The sequence below is a fragment of the Macrosteles quadrilineatus genome, unplaced genomic scaffold (assembly GCF_028750875.1).
Source record: "Macrosteles quadrilineatus isolate MER2022 unplaced genomic scaffold, UCM_ALF_1.0 Scaffold_2__2_contigs__length_208266976, whole genome shotgun sequence".
NCBI lineage: Eukaryota > Metazoa > Arthropoda > Insecta > Hemiptera > Cicadellidae > Macrosteles > Macrosteles quadrilineatus.
This window is the reverse complement of record NW_026542595.1, coordinates 127,388,465-127,404,761: the sequence shown is the minus strand read 5'-3', so window position 1 is coordinate 127,404,761 and position 16,297 is coordinate 127,388,465. Positions and strand designations below refer to the sequence as shown.

The following is a 16,297-nucleotide window of genomic DNA, read 5'->3' as shown; positions in this document are numbered from 1 at the left end:
AGATCAGGAAGGTTTAAGGTAACCAATTTTACTCCAGCTTACAACTGTCATTTTGTAACCAGGCAACCAAACGATCCTCAACAACAATAACCAGGACTCATGGGTTTACTCTGCCTTAACAACAACACACACAAATACTTCCAGGACAATACACTGTCTCATTGTTCCTTGTTTACCTTTAAGCTAACTTATTTAGAAAATGAAATAAAAAGCAACTTAAAGACTTACAATTATTAAGTTTACTTAATTAAGTTTATGACTTACAACGACACATTTTTTAACAAAATCGATCCAGCTAAACTGTAGATTTAATTGTACAAAGTTAAAAATTAATCTCGAACTTTTTTCACCACTAGACATTCTTAGTTTGCTTGACGTTTTTTAAAATAACTTTTAAATGCTGAAGAACCAAAGTGAAAGGTATTATTCCAAAAAATAGATAATGGTACAAAAAATTGCCTCATAATTAAATAAATTTGAAAATCCCCGTCTTCAATGAAGACAATAGACTTAGCAAACATTAAATTTCACTTTTTTTATTTTAAGCTAAATTTTTGCTACATTTATTGAATAATAGGAAATTGTATTCTCTTTCGGAAAATTACCTTCCACCTTGGTCTAATTCCTCACCATTTTAAAGGTTATTTGCAAAAACGTCATGCAACCTCCGAATTTCTAGTGGTGAAAAAAGTTTAAGATTACTTTTTAACCTTGTACAATTAAACCTACAGCTCTGCTGGATCGATTTTGTTAAATAATTTGTTTTTGGGTGGCATAAAATCTTTGAGTTGCTTTTTCATTTGATTTGTATTTTATATAGCGGTACGTTTAATAGCATGAAAGTTACAAAGCGTTGAAACCCGGCTATGCATTTTGAAATACCCGGTATTCATAGTATAGCAAACATCACCAGGCCAAGGAGGCACGAAAATTGGACACAAAATACAACATCACCATTTGTATATAAATTTACAGACGTTTCTTACACTAGTCATATGGACAAAAGCCAGCGTTAATTTAGACTTAAACTTTGTTCGGGCGCACAATCAAAAAACGTATGAAGAAACACACACCAAGGATTAAGGATACAGTTGTGACATTTGCATTTGACATTTGAACATTTACAGGCAACTGGAGCAGTGTGGCGTAGGCGGAGCCTGGGGGGTACCCACTGGAGCCACAACATCAACTGACTTTGCCGGAACTTCGTTTGAAATTTCCGAAGAACGGTTGTCTTCAACAATTTCAACTTTCTCTTTGACAGACTTTCCTGCCTTAATACTCTCCAAAATACCTTCCAGCTCAAGGTTTCTGGCCTCCACCCAACTCTTGTCTTCATCCTGGATTTCAGGTTGCCCTGAAACCAAGAGTAGACGCTTACGCCAGTGCGTCAGCTGTGTGATGGCCGAACCCTTAGCTGAGCCCATAGGCAAACTACTCCAACTAGCAATTTCCCCACTTAGCTCTTCCATCCTCTCTTTACATGCCTCCAGTTCCTCATTCAAACTGAGCGACTCAACCCAAGCTTGAGGCATGCTAGCAATTTGTCTGAACTGAGTACGCAAAGTGCGTACATCAGTTCCAGGAGTCTCCTCCCGGGACCGCACCTCGTACACCAGCTCCGGCTTCCTCAAATATTCCGGCACAATTGACGCCATACCGAGTCTCAACCAGTACTTGACTCAAGACAAGAGACAACAAAATTTTTTTTCACAAAACAAAACACAGAAATTTAATTCCTAAGGCTTCTGGACGTTGATGCCTACGCACCTGATGGGGCCCAAAAGAAGAACCTGCCCATTCATACCGCAAGTACCGCAAGAAAAAAACAACAACAAATGACCCACGAACGTACACACACACAAACATACACCGATACATACACTAGACAACACCTAACACTTGTGTGATGGGGTGTACACACAAACCTTTTTTTTTTTTTTTTTGAAAGATGACCATGCTTTTGACACTCTTGCTCCCGAAGGATGCAAGTAATTACGACCGATTCCACCCGGTGCCTCGGCCCAAGGGCGAGCTCCGAATAAAATATGTTTACGCCCCACCACAACAACAACGAGACCTTTTCCCAAAACTGCCAGGCCAGAACTTTCCAAGAAACCAATCCATCCACGGCCCTTAAAAAAACAGAACGCGGACGGTGATCGCATCTCTAAGTATCCGAGTCGTGAAACCAAGTTTCACGACAAGGCACCCAGGACGCAAACAACATAACCACGCTCTGCTACCAGATGAACCATGCCCTCGTGCCTGCACCCAGACTAACGAAATGGAAGCGTGATCCATGCGCAGGCCCGAGGAGCGGCTCACAAAACTTTACTTAACAAAATGAGAACCATGGATGGAGGTTCAAGAACAACACGCCATTTGAGAGAAACGAGCTGTAATAACTAATTAAATAAACACAATAACAATAATCAACAACAATACATGAATTAAATACTCTCAATTAAACTTTAAATAAATTTAGATACCCATCTAAGCTGCTGACTTACAGTCTTTTCTTTTATTATTCAATTATCAGAAAGATTTATTAAAAATTTAACCTTTAATAAAAAATTTACCAAGATTACCAAATTATAACAATTAAATATGAATATGTAGGCTAGTATTTTCTTTAAATAAAACCATATTAATCTGGTAACAAAATTAATAACCTTTTGGGGCCCCAATTTGAAGTTTTAGAAACTTTAAAGTAGGCATTAACTGGGATAAAATTTAATAAACAATAACAAGAATGTAGACTAGGTTATAACATTTAGAAGGCAATAACAATAAATAAAATCTGTGCAACAAAATTTAACAAGAAATTACCACTAACTTAGTCCTTCGTAGATATGAAAAGTCTTTTCCTTTTAAAAAACAACTTAAACTAAAATAACGACAACAGGTGGTAACTTGCGGTAACGACGAACGGTAGCTTCAGGTAGTGGGCGGACAGCACCGGAGGGGAAAGAAGCAGGGCGGAGAGAGGCCATGATCCAGGGGTAGCCAAGTTGGAAAAATCCTCTCCGCCAAGGCAGATGCGGTCTAGATCATTTTCCTCCTCACGGGTTGACAGTTCACATGGGCCCCATCAAGGTGCCGGTGGCACGAATAGTTACTCCATGATTGACATAAGTATCCTCTTGAACAAAAATGAGGCGAATAACATTAAAAACATGCCACAAAATTAAGATGGAACAGGATAACAAAATATGCCGACCGAAGTATTGAACAGCCACACAACCTCTGAAAGTTGGTGGTGGGAGTAATAAGAACAAAAAAAAACACAGCCTTGTTCGGGGTCGTGGAAGTAACAAACGAAACACTGAACTAGCCTACTATACAAAAAACACATTAACCATTGAATATGAGTCGTGACATTCGCCCGGTGGAAATAGTCACGGCTCACAGTACATAAATAAAATTGCTTATGGAAAGAAGGTGAAAATATTTTAACCTTTCTTTTCTCTGATTTGTGTAAATGCATGTACGAAGTTGTTTTTTTTTATATACGGATGAAATTGCTACTACCATACAACTAAAACTCACAGTCTACGGACCAGGAAATCTACATACAATGAATAGAAATGCACACAGCATTACAAGTGGAATTCAGTTGGTTATACACGATTTTTTATATTTCTGTATGCTATGTTGCTCTGTTGTTATAAGTTAAGTTTTGCTGTCGAATACTGAGTTGCGAGATACATGCTGTCACAAACCACGAACATGTAAATGAATATTAATTTGTATTAAAAACTAAAATAAAACTACAATTTGTTACTTTCTTGGCAATAATTGGACCTTGTTATTTAATTTCAAAAACAAACACGAAATATGACGATCTTCTGTTTCTATAAAATGGAAGAAACACAAGATGATTTTTTAACCGCCAATGCCATCCAGAACTCTGCAGTAGCTCCAAAGCACCAAAAGTATATAGAGTTTTGCAGCTGTAAAAATATCATGTTTTTTACTTTTTGTGATTAACCCACACAATTTCAATTTTTTTTAATTTATCATTTGTTTCGTCATTTTATCGTTTGTCATTCATCATTTACATAGTTTTATAAAGATAAAACTTATCGCAGTAAATTGATACTTATTGTGACATACCTTGTTCAATCTCTGTTTATTAAGATATAACTTTTAAAATAACCTATACCTTACCATGTTTAGTCAATTAAAAATTAACCCTGAAAACTCTAATAACAAAAATTTTAGTAAGAGTCTCTAAGCATTAGACATTCTTATTGTTGTTAAGCTAAGGTTTATTCTTTTAAATGCCAACATAATATACTAAACCGCACATCATCGATTGATAAATAATCAGTTCAACCCCTAAAGGAAAATTTGGCCTAATATAAACTATAGCAACTATTGTTCACTGACATATCTGTTTGAAACACACCTGTTCCTTTAATAATGCGGAAATTGGTAATATTTTATAAAACTTCATTTTGAAACAACTCGATTTTAAGGGTAATTGATTGAAACATATTTTAATGCAATAGAATACACTCACCAATGAAGAAGATAACTCCGACAACTCCGACGATAGACGTACAATGTAGTGCAGAAGTCGCCACTAATACCATAAAAGATATGCCCCGAAATGTCACTATTGAAGTGCAAATCTTATAGCGCTCGGAGCTGTTCTGCAAAATTTAAAATTTAAACTAAAATCTAGAAAGAATAAATAATCTATTATTATGTTCAACTAATTGCTAAAACGCTTTTATCTACTTTGCATTAAAATATAAAGCCTATTAAGGAAGGATAGATAATAATCTAAGGGTCTTTTACCAGTGTGATAGTGAGTTCATTAACAATAAAAAATGCTCCCGCAATATTCTTAAATGTTCACTTTCATTTATTTTTCTTTGCTTATTACCTTATTATCCTATATAATTAAATGGACTCAGCAAATAAGGGAGATTTCAATGTAATATAACTTTAAATCTAGACTTGAGAAAATATAGTATATGATCCATGCACATTTAAGTCATAAATAATTCTTAGATTAGCCAGCTGGCACTGGCAGTACCTTGGGTATTTATTTTGCTACGTCCGTTGAATATTATTCTATCAATGTATATTACATAAATATCATATTTTATTAACTGTACATATAATGAATTATATTCCGTACTTACATCATTGATGGCAGTGTAAGCAAGCAAACCAACAATCGCCATCAATAAATACTCTGATAGTTCTTCCATCACTGTAATTTAAACACATCGTTTACCCAAAACCATCAATTACAATTTCATACTGCTAATTTTTTTTATAACGTATTACTAATTGTCAATATTGAAAACAGCAGTAATATAATACCTCTTTACAAATGAAATAGATATTTGTTTATAAAGTTCTCTAGTAGTGAAAATAGTAACTATGGCAACTTACCAAATGGATTAGATAGTTTTTTTAAAGCTCCCGTTCTTAAAGCGAATACAAAGGTCATCATGAAGCTGATTATGTTGTACCCCTCTAAACAATGTTATTCTTATGAAATATACAGGATGTTTTTTTTTTAAACTTGCATCTTTATTTATGTAAAAACCGCAATAGATAGAAATATGCAGTTGGCGGGAATCATCTATTGACGTAGGGGGCACAATTTTTTTTAATTAAACGTTACATTTACATTCCCCCCTTTCCCCCCCTGCCCCAACTTAATTTTTTTTAATAGCAAGGTACCCCTTGTGACATATCAAATAAAAGAGCATGAAAAAAGAAAACGTTTGATGAAAAAATTTGAAAATCGGATTATAAATTTGTGAGATATTCCCCCCTCCCCCCCCGGAACTTAATTTTTTTTTTAAAGCAAGGTACCCCTTGTGACATATCAAATGAAAAAGCATGAAAAAAGAAAATTTTTGTTGAAAAAAAATTTAAAATCGGCTCATGAATTTGTGAGATAATCCCCCCCTTTTTCCCCTACCCATAACTTGTTTTGTAATAGCAAGGTACCCGCCCTTGTGACATATCAAATGAAAAATAAATTTCACCAAAAATTTTCTTTTTTCATGCTCTTTCATTTGATATGTCACAAGGGTACTTTGCTATTAAAAAAAAATCAAGTTCCGGGGAAGGGGGGAGGGAAATATCTCGCAAATTTATGAACCGATTTTTAATTTTTTTTTCATCAAACATTTTCTTTTTTCATGCTCTTTCATTTAATATGTCACAAGGGGTACCTTGCTATTTAAAAAAAATAAGTTGGGGGCAGGGGCGGAAAGGGGGGGAATGTGAATGTAACGTTGAATTCAAAACAATTGGGCCCCCTACGTCAATAGATGATTCCCGCAAACCGCATATTTCTATCTATTGCGGTTTTTACATAAATAAAGATGCAAGTTTTTAAAAAAACACCCTGTATAATGATCCTTAGGTTATGTTTTTATGCTTTTATTATGTTTTTAAGCACCATAATATCGATATATTTATGTAAAACTTTCAAAGCTCTTTTGAAATTTTATTTTTGTAAAAATTTGATAAAACGGTTTATAAAATCATTTTAAATTGGTAGAAACTGAAATGGGTTCATACAATCTACAAACTTTTGAAACATGTATCATACTTACAATATAAACCAAATATATAAACGACGTACAAGTTTCCAGTGGAATAATCCACAAACATTTATCAAGTAAAATTTGATCAATGAAAGGGCTCGACGAGCTGTCATTGTACATTTTTGTTTGATCCATATTGAAATTTAAAACCCAAGATAACAATTGCCAACGTATAATGTACTCGTAAATTTTAATTGGGGCTTTAAATAACTAATTTATTTCAATAAGGTTGCTTCGTAACCAGTAGTAAGTAATACAAATTGAAAATGCTAATATTTGTGGAAACTCTGATGTGTATACGAATCAAGCTTGTCTAATAACTAGTATCATAACTCGGGGCTAGAGTATCCGTGGTCCCGGATGAAATCCTGCTTTTCATTACTAATATTGTGATAACCGCATATGTAATAACGCCACGGCCTTCTAGGCCTTGCATCAAGCAATGTATAAAACAGTTCTGGGTTTGAACCTAGCGTTTCAGGATGTAATGGTGAGTAATACTGACTATTTACATTTATATTTACAAAACTAATATTTAAATGAACATATACCTTTGTAATATTGAGTACCTATTCAGTGATTCCAACTGATATTGTTTGAAGAGGCTCAAAAACTATCATATGTTACATGTATTTTAAAATAGCAATCTGTACATTTATTACTATGTAATAATGTAAGTAGTGTATGGCATCAGTTTTATTCTAAGAAACTTACTCTAAATATTACAATGCTAATCTTAGTAAAAAAATATTTTTATTGAAACCTCTAAATTTAATTGATATCGGATGCTCGCTTGAAATAAAACTATAAAAGTGTGATGACAGCAAAACTATTGCTTTTTCTTCCCATAGTTTTTTTTATTTATTTATTTTAAATGTTTAAACATATTTTTGTACGAAGTTAACATCACAAAATTGACATTACCGGACCAAAAACCTAAACGAGATTTGGAAAGAGCATAAAATAATACATAGGATTATTCTGCTTGGACTGAAGAGAATATATAATAGCGGTGTTTTATGATTTTGTAGGTTTTTACTTAACGTACAGTAATATTTTCTGCCCTTTGGTGTGTTTTAATTTTTACCTTTGAGGAACTTTGATTGAACACAAACATGCACATATGAATTTTAAAGGTTTAGTGGTGAAACATATTTTTTTATTTACGAAAGAAATGACAATACGTTGACTATAATTTCCAGTGGATATTAAGAGTTAATAGTTATTCTTATACAACAATTTTGTAGTCATACGGCACCGAGTAAATTTAATTTCAATTAAAATAAATTGTCCGCCTCTTAAAAAAGTCTTATCTTCTATACGGAAACAGTCCCAAGTGTTCTAGAGAGTAATCTAAATAACAGTTATTAATTGCTCGTAAGTTTGTTGACCTAAGCAAAAGATACACTTTTTTACGTATAAAACATTCATTATAGTACAAGTATACCTTTCATGCAAGTTACTAAGTTGGTACACATTTTTCTGATTGAAAATATAAAGCATTTGAAGTAAGAATATTATTTATACTTATTAATTACCTTTGAAGGGAAACAGTTATTTAAGCAGTATTGATTAATTTATACTTTAATATATTTCACTTTTTGTAATTTCCATTAATTGACTTATTGTTTGTATTTAGTTTTAGTATTTAATAATAAAATGATGGCTTTTAAAAAAATCTGGAACACACACAATCAGCTAAGGAATTAGATATTCTCAAAGTTGTGCAATAACCTGTCGCTATAACAGCTCCTAAACAGTACTTGAAACAGCTTCAAAGTCTCAAACCCATCATTAGGACTAAGGGGTATTTATAATTTTCGAATAAAGTATTTACTTAATCAGGACAAAGTTATTAAATCCTCTAAATGTAAATTAGTCTACTTAATTTTTTTTTCTGATTATATTATTTTAATAATATAGCAAAAAATTATTTTAAAAAATCGTTTGTATACTGATTATGTATACTCACCGTACAATTTGACTAACTTTACTTACAGTTGGAATTATTTTCACTTATATCCGATAAAAAATATATTTTCTTGTAAATACAATAATTTGTAAACAATGGCTTATTATATCTAGGTTTTACTAAGTTTACTTTGCAGAAACGTATACATTGTTAAATATTTTGTTAAATTCATGGGAAAAACCAGAAAATTTAAGTTAGGGGTCAATTTTGCAAAACGTTAAAATATATTTATTATTTACAAATTTAATAAATTCAATAATTCATTTGACCTAGTTATTAGAGTCAATCTTATTAAACTGTAACTTAAATCTGCTATTGTTTATGAATTTTAAATATTGCTAAAATACTCAATCTTTACTCCTAATAAGTTTAACTACAGAGCCATGTGGTTTTTAGGCGTACTAAAATGTGAGTTATAAACTAAAGTTGTTTACTATCGTCAATACATTGAACAGATATTAATAAAGTGGATTATTTGCTGACCAGCTTGTGTATTGTGTAAACAGACGCAATTATAATACGGTCAGTGATTATGAAGTTATGAAGTTTGCATAAGGTAATACTTAGGTTATTTTTGTAAGGCAAATTTACTACTACATAATAAATTCACCATATTTAAAAAAAACTTTTAGCATGAATTAATTTTGTCTTACATCACCTCAACATAATATACAACATAATAATGTGAAAATATAATGTTCATCTCCAGGTAATCTCTGTACTTATCTTTCAGAGATATACGACGTTAAATTACTTCATCGTTGTACTCGTTGGAAGGTAAATTGTGGATGCACTATTTGTAATCACTTTTACATCCAAAGATAACACTAACCAATGTATTTCCAACTGGCCAAAATTTAAAAGTGTAACTTAAAAATTAGGTAAAGCTATATTTGGGAAAATAACTAATAGCCACCATATTTAATCTCTTTGAGTGGTTGACCTTTTAGCTCCTAAGTAAGCTTATAATTATTGGAAACATTCCCAATTTCGTGTGTGGTTTGTATATAAATTACCGTGCATGTTGTCTGCGGTGTCATTCGATATGATACAAATCCTGTATTTTAACGGATTAACTTAGCTCCCGGCTTTATTTGAGGTTGATATTTAATCGTTGTAACAAATTAATTTGTTTAATAATCCTGTTTTAAATGCGTACACAATGTTGGCGGAAACCTTTTAAATTGTAATTTTCTACTAATAAATAATTTTGTTTCCTACATTTATTAAATAATTTATTTCTTGTGAGTAAAATATTGGTTAAGTGTAACTTGAAGAACAATTGATATATTGAAGGAAACTGTTTAAAATGCTGACCTAAATCAATCTGTGGTTTTCTTAACCTTTGTTTTTACTACTTGTGCTCTTCAAGCACATTGACTTAATTGAACCCGTGACGAACTAATTCGATTGACTAAAATTCCTAACCGTTGTGAAGTAAAATATTTAGTTTATTTATTAATAGTACAACGTCAAGGATAAAGTATTAGTGTCAAAGTATTTTCCCGTAACCTTTTGTTAGAATTTCACTGTTCATCTCACACTTTAAGCTCCGTAATGCAGTCTAGTACTGTTTAATGTTAATTAGCTGACTTATTAACCATTAACCATTACCGTAATAACTGTTTCTTGTTATTAAAGGAAGGCCATTTCAAAATTTAAAAAATTCTTTAAATGCGATAAAGTGTAAAGAGTATATTTTGAAGTAGAAAATGAACAACTAAGAGTAAGAAAGTACTCTGTTTTTTCTCTTTTTTAGAGAACAAGGTTATGGAGGCCTACACCACTAACTATAAAGACAAAACGTTGCTGTTGGTTGTGAGTTCCAGATTATTCAACAGCTGTTATAATTGTTTGGTTATTTTCAAATCCTAGTTAGGAATTGCTCATAACAGTACGTTGTATGTTTATGTTTGCACACCCCTACACTGGCCTAACACAATTTTATTAAAAGTATTAGAGAGGCCTACTGTTAAAACACTTTTATATTTGGTCTATGCCTTGCCTCATTCTAGCATGCGCCAAGATTACTACACTATGACCCTCCAGGTCAAATTTTAAGTATAAATATAGGCCTAGATGTTCGTAGCATGAATACAAGCCATTGCAATATTTGAATGCAGGAACTGAAACTACACGATCTACTAATAGACCAAATCACCCTGTTGTATTGATTAGGTTATTATTAACACTTTTAAATTCAATATTACACACGTTTTTCTAAATTATTGGTAAAAATAGGTCTTCTTTCTGGTCATACCAGCACGTTTCTTGGCATTAAAATTCCTACGCAATATGCGGTATTGGGACGTGACAGTGTTAATATATTTTTTACCTGGCGTAGTAAGGATGGCAATGAAGTAAGGTTTACTACAGTATATTTATAAAAACCCTGCATCACAAAGCACGTTATAATCATTGTATCCGGTGAGATTATTGTGATAGGTATATGTTGTGGGTGTAGATTAAATTAAATATTAATTTGGCAAGTTTTATAAAACGGTATTGGTTTATTATACCACTAATAGGTAATTCATTACTATGTTTTTCGTAAGAAAATATAGTCAACCATTTAAAAATCTATCATTTTCATTGGAACTAATTTTTTTAACGAAACACAAAATTGAATAGAAAAACTACACTGATTGACATGGAACAAACCAAGTTAGATTTGACTTTTTTGTCTCACCACAGGACCTTTGTCTGAGTCGACTGTAAAATAACTGTGCTTGTGATATAAATTAGTCATCAGCTGTTTGATATTGTGAACATTTTTATTTGTTTATCTTTGGATGATTTTTATTGATTCTTGTTGTCAAGGAGAAATCAATATTTTCCAGAGTTGGATTGTTCTGATGTGTAGAAAATGTTAGTTTGTTAAAGCATTAAATATCTTAATTATTTTTTTTTAATTTGCATGTTGATTTAATTACAAGCTATTTCGGCATAATGTCAGGTACTGGTGTTAAGTTCTCAGACTTGATTAAGCAGTATGATGGAAGTGGTGATTTTAGTGAGTGGTTAAAGAAACTAGAATTGGTATGTAAGCTCCAAAAGGTGAAAGACTTGCAGACAGTTCTCCCCCTATTTTTGGCTGGAGGAGCATTTTCTGTATATGACGGGCTAGCAGAAAATGTAAAGAGTAACTATGAGGCTCTCACCAATGCATTGCTGCAGGCCTTTTCTGCGAACTGTTTTCAGGCTTATGCAGAATTTACAGCTAGGCGTCTACTTCCCGGTGAGTCACTAGATGTATATGCTTCTGATTTGAAGAGACTGGCAAAATTGGTGGACCCTTTTGTATCTGATGAGTGGATTAAGAGCGCAGTTGTACATGGCTTGCCAGAAGATACTCAAACCCAGTTGAAAGCTGCGTGTTCTCTTCAAAGCATGGAGTTGTCGGATGTAATGACAAGAGCTAGGAATCTGTTGGGCAGTGAGTCAAACTTTGGGGCGGTTGCACAGGCTAATGCCAAAGTTTTCAAAGTTGGTAAACAGTGGTCTAAAAAATGCTTTGTTTGTGAGAGGGAAGGCCACGTAGCACGTTCGTGTCCCCATCTAAATCGTGAGTCAAAAGTAACCTGTTACCGGTGTGGGGAGGTAGGACATTATGCCTCAAAATGTTCACAAATTCCAAAAAACGAGTGAATGGGGCTGCCTTATGTTGCGCGGGTGGCTCAATTTCTTCAGCGCAACTCCCTACATTAACAATAAGTGTGTCGGGTTTTAAATGCTGTGCCTTGCTGGACTCAGGTTGTTCAAGGAGCATTGTGTCACCTAGTTTAGTGAAATATGGAGTAGAACTGAAGCCAGTAAGTCAAAGGATTATAATGATGAATGGAGAATCAGTTGAGTGTAACATGACATGTATGTTACAAGTTTTGATAAGAGGTGTTCCGCTCAAACTGAGTTGCTTGGTTGCCAGTGTATTGCCAAGGTATCAGATGCTTCTAGGGATGGATGCAGTGACTGCAATGGGAGGTGTCACTATTGATGGAGATGGCACTATTACGTTCAGGGACGTTGGTATCGGAGCGATGGCTGAGGCCAAGAAGGAGCTGTGCGTGAAGGAAACCTCGGAGAATGGCAACGATGAGATCGCTATTAATGATTGTGACTTTAATGCGAAATTTGTTGATGGAAAATGGACTGTTGAATGGAATTGGAAAGATGGCGGTAAAACACCTAAGATAAATAACCAAGTACCTTCATACTCAATTTCAAAAGAGGCAAGGGAGGCGTTTGACGCTGAAGTGCATGATTGGATAAGAGACGGTTGGCTCCAGCCTTATGACGGGGAGTTTGATGGCTTAATTCCTTTAATGGCGGTCGTGCAACATAACAAGGACAAAGTGCGACCTGTAATGGATTACAGGGAATTAAATCAGTATGTCTCAAGCCATACAGCAGAAAGTGAGGTTTGTGGGGAAAAGCTAAGGATGTGGAGAAAGCTAGGAGAACATGTGAGCACTATCGACCTTCGTAAGGCATATCTCCAAATCCATATTGCTCCTCATTTATGGAAATTCCAAGTGGTCCGATTTAAGGATAAGAATTATTGTCTAACACGACTCGGGTTTGGTCTAAATGTCGCACCGAAAATAATGAGCAAAATTGTTAATAAAGTGCTGTCAATGGACCCAATAGTCCGAAGTGCTACGGACTCTTATGTTGACGACATAGTGGTGAATGAGAACATTGTTGACGGTGATGTAGTAAAGAAGTTGTTGGAAAAATATGGGCTGTCAGCGAAACCAGTGGAGCCACTTGATGGAAGTAGGGTTTTGGGGCTTAACGTCTCAAAAAGAGATGGCAAGTTGATGTGGACCAGAGACAACAAGATAAAAGCTTTGGATAAAATTGAGACCAAGAGGGATGTGTACTCCTTGTGTGGGCAGTTAATCGGACATTTCCCGGTGGCTGGTTGGCTTCGACCAGCATGCAGTTTTCTTAAGAGGCAATTGACAGATTTGAAATGGGACGATGTGGTGGGCAACCGAATCAAGATAATGTTAGGAGATATAATGGAAAGCGTAAAAGAAAAGGATCCTGTGTTTGGAAAATGGGCAGTGTCATCTAGTGACAAAGGAACTGTGTGGTGTGATGCTAGCAGCTTGGCGATCGGTATTTGCATTGAAATTGATGGTGAAATAGTTGAGGACGCGTCTTGGCTAAGGAAAGAAGATGATTCGGCGCATATTAACTTAGCTGAGTTAGAGGCTTTGTTGAAAGGAGTGAACTTAGCTTTGAAATGGAATTTGAAGGAGTTATACTTGGTCACAGATTCGGCCACCGTTTATGCTTGGGTAACATCCATATTAACAGGAGACCGACGTATTAAAACACATGGGATGGGTGAAGCTCTTGTAAGAAGACGGTTGGGTTTGTTAAAAGACCTCATATCAGAATGTGGCCTTAAGGTGAGGATGGATCTGGTTAAATCGCAATTTAACAAAGCAGATCGCCTGACGAGAGTTCCTAAAAAGTGGTTGGCAAGAGAGGAGGAAAAGACCAGTATTGCAATGATGGGTGAAGAAGAGGATGAGGATAAACAAAAGTTGGTCAAAAGAATCCATGGTCTGCATCACTTTGGTGTTAATCGAACTCTTTTCACAGTTAGGCGTTGTTACCCGGCCGTTGAGTTTAGTAAACAGGACGTTGACTGCGTAGTCAAATCATGCAAAGAATGTTTATCTGTTGATCCATCCCCCATCAAATGGAAGCCGGGGCACTTGGATTGCGACAAGAATTGGCACAGGCTTGCGATTGATGTGACTCATTATGGGTCATATAAATTTCTTACAATTATAGATTGTGGTCCAAGTCGGTTTTGCATTTGGCGACGGATCCCAAGTGAGACTAAAGAACAGGTAGTAAAAATCTTACTTGAACTGTTTTCAGAACGAGGTCCACCCCAAGAACTATTAATGGACAATAGTGCAACATTCAGATGTGAACAAATTGAACAACTGTGTGAGGAATGGGGGGTTATCCGTCGTTTTAGGTGTGTGAACCGTCCGTCCGGCAATGGAATCGTTGAACGAAACCATAGAACGATAAAGAGAATGGCAACAAGAACCAGAAGAAGTGTCCAAGAAATGGTATATTGGTATAATCTAACACCAAAAGAAGATTTGAATGAAGAGTCGACACCAAGCTCTAGATTGTTCTGCTACAGGTGGAGGTGTAAGGGCGAACCTGTAAATTGTGACGAGCAACTAAGAACTGAGTTTTCACCTGATGAACCTGTGTTTGTCAAGCCTAAAAATTCCTTATGTACTACGAGATGGAAGCCTGGTGTGGTCTCACGGCAGCTCTCACAAACCAGTGTAGAGGTTGATGGTATGCCACACCATATTGCTGATGTTCGTCGTGCTGGTGTTGACACCACGGGGGCGTGTGCTTGTGATATAAATTAGTCATCAGCTGTTTGATATTGTGAACATTTTTATTTGTTTATCTTTGGATGATTTTTATTGATTCTTGTTGTCAAGGAGAAATCAATATTTTCCAGAGTTGGATTGTTCTGATGTGTAGAAAATGTTAGTTTGTTAAAGCATTAAATATCTTAATTATTTTTTTTAATTTGCATGTTGATTTAATTACAATAACAATTGATTGGACTACAATAAAAGATAAATTGATTATGAATAATACTAAAAACGCAATCTATGACTGTACCTGTAAATTTCACTGGTTACTACTTTCAAATTAAGTTCAATTGTGCATAATACATTTTATGAGTTTTGTGCTGTTTGGTATTTTTATAATTGCTATCATATGTTGCATATTTGATGTTTGTTTTTTATTGTATTGTTGTTTTGAGCTTGAAGACTTACTTTTGGGATCTTGGCTAATAAAGTATCTATGTTTAACTGAATTAGGTTTAATTTCAACATTGCATTTCTACTTAAAAGTGGAGTAGGTTGTTGCTCAATGACGTAAATATCTTCTACAATAGATTTATTTCTAAAAACCAAAGTAGCAACGATCTTACCAACCACTTTCAACCTAATTTTCCCCGGACCAAATAATATTTTACTTGTTTCACTCGTTTCCAGTTTTAATTCCTTGCAAAGATCATATCCAATTATAGAAACATCTGCTCCAGTGTCCAACTTAAAATAAATATCATGCCCCTTGACATTAAGTTTTACTTTACAAGGATTTTGTCCTCCAACCTCTTCTATGGTCAATTCCCCTAAATAGGTTTTAGGTTTTTCTAATGGTTCATTACTTTTATTAATTTCTCTCACTTCAAATCCTTTGGTACAACATCTCACATAGTGTCCCTTTATTCCACATCTAAAACATGTAGACTGATTGGCAGGACAATCATTGCTATTGTGATGGGAATTAAAAGGCCACGGGGGCAGAGCCCCAAGGGAATTCACCATGTTTCTCTTTTGATGGCTCATCTACAGACCAAGACCTTTCTTTAGACACCTCTACCGAGTTTCTACGCCCAGCCGTTCTCTCAAAATAGCTGTGACAAAGAAAAACAGTTTCAAATTAATATATATGATTGAACAATTTGTGGATGGAAAGTGGAAACCAATCACCTATGCATCGAGATCTTTATCACCGACAGAGATGCGTTATGCTCAGATAGAAAAGGAGGCACTGGCACTGACTTGGGCATGTGAGAGATTTTCACAGTATGTTTTAGGAACAGAGTTAGCCCAGTCAATGAATGCAATAAAACACCCTTTTTCGCAACTAAATGGTGGAAAGCTGG

The 16,297-nt window shown here is 34.7% G+C and overlaps 2 protein-coding genes across 2 annotated transcripts; one reads left to right on the top strand and one right to left on the bottom strand.

The window, feature by feature from the left end:
- Window positions 1-3,809: 3,809 nt before the first annotated feature.
- On the bottom strand, window positions 3,810-6,776 carry LOC128985354 (uncharacterized). The gene is made up of 5 exons (XM_054404779.1): window positions 6,597-6,776; window positions 5,416-5,497; window positions 5,160-5,230; window positions 4,529-4,661; window positions 3,810-3,956 (listed from the first exon to the last, which is right to left on the bottom strand). Exons 1-5 carry the CDS (start codon window positions 6,720-6,722, stop codon window positions 3,889-3,891), a joined length of 480 nt encoding a protein of 159 aa, XP_054260754.1. The 5' UTR covers window positions 6,723-6,776; the 3' UTR covers window positions 3,810-3,888.
- Window positions 6,777-12,515: 5,739 nt separating this feature from the next.
- Window positions 12,516-14,978, top strand: LOC128984873 (uncharacterized). The gene has a single exon (XM_054404244.1). The coding sequence runs from the start codon at window positions 12,516-12,518 to the stop codon at window positions 14,976-14,978; it is 2,463 nt and encodes an 820-aa protein (XP_054260219.1).
- Window positions 14,979-16,297: the final 1,319 nt, after the last annotated feature.

Bases quoted from the DNA above. Each gene is read 5' to 3' on its own strand.
- LOC128985354 (XM_054404779.1), bottom strand. From the start codon at position 6,722: ATGGATCAAACAAAAATGTACAATGACAGCTCGTCGAGCCCTTTCATT. The intron at 5,231-5,415 runs GTAAGTTGCCAT...TTTAAATTACAG, and splicing joins AAAACTATCTAATCCATTTG to TGATGGAAGAACTATCAGAG. The intron at 4,662-5,159 runs GTAAGTACGGAA...TAAATTTTGCAG, and splicing joins CTTACACTGCCATCAATGAT to AACAGCTCCGAGCGCTATAA.
- LOC128984873 (XM_054404244.1), top strand. From the start codon at position 12,516: ATGGATGCAGTGACTGCAATGGGAGGTGTCACTATTGATGGAGATGGC.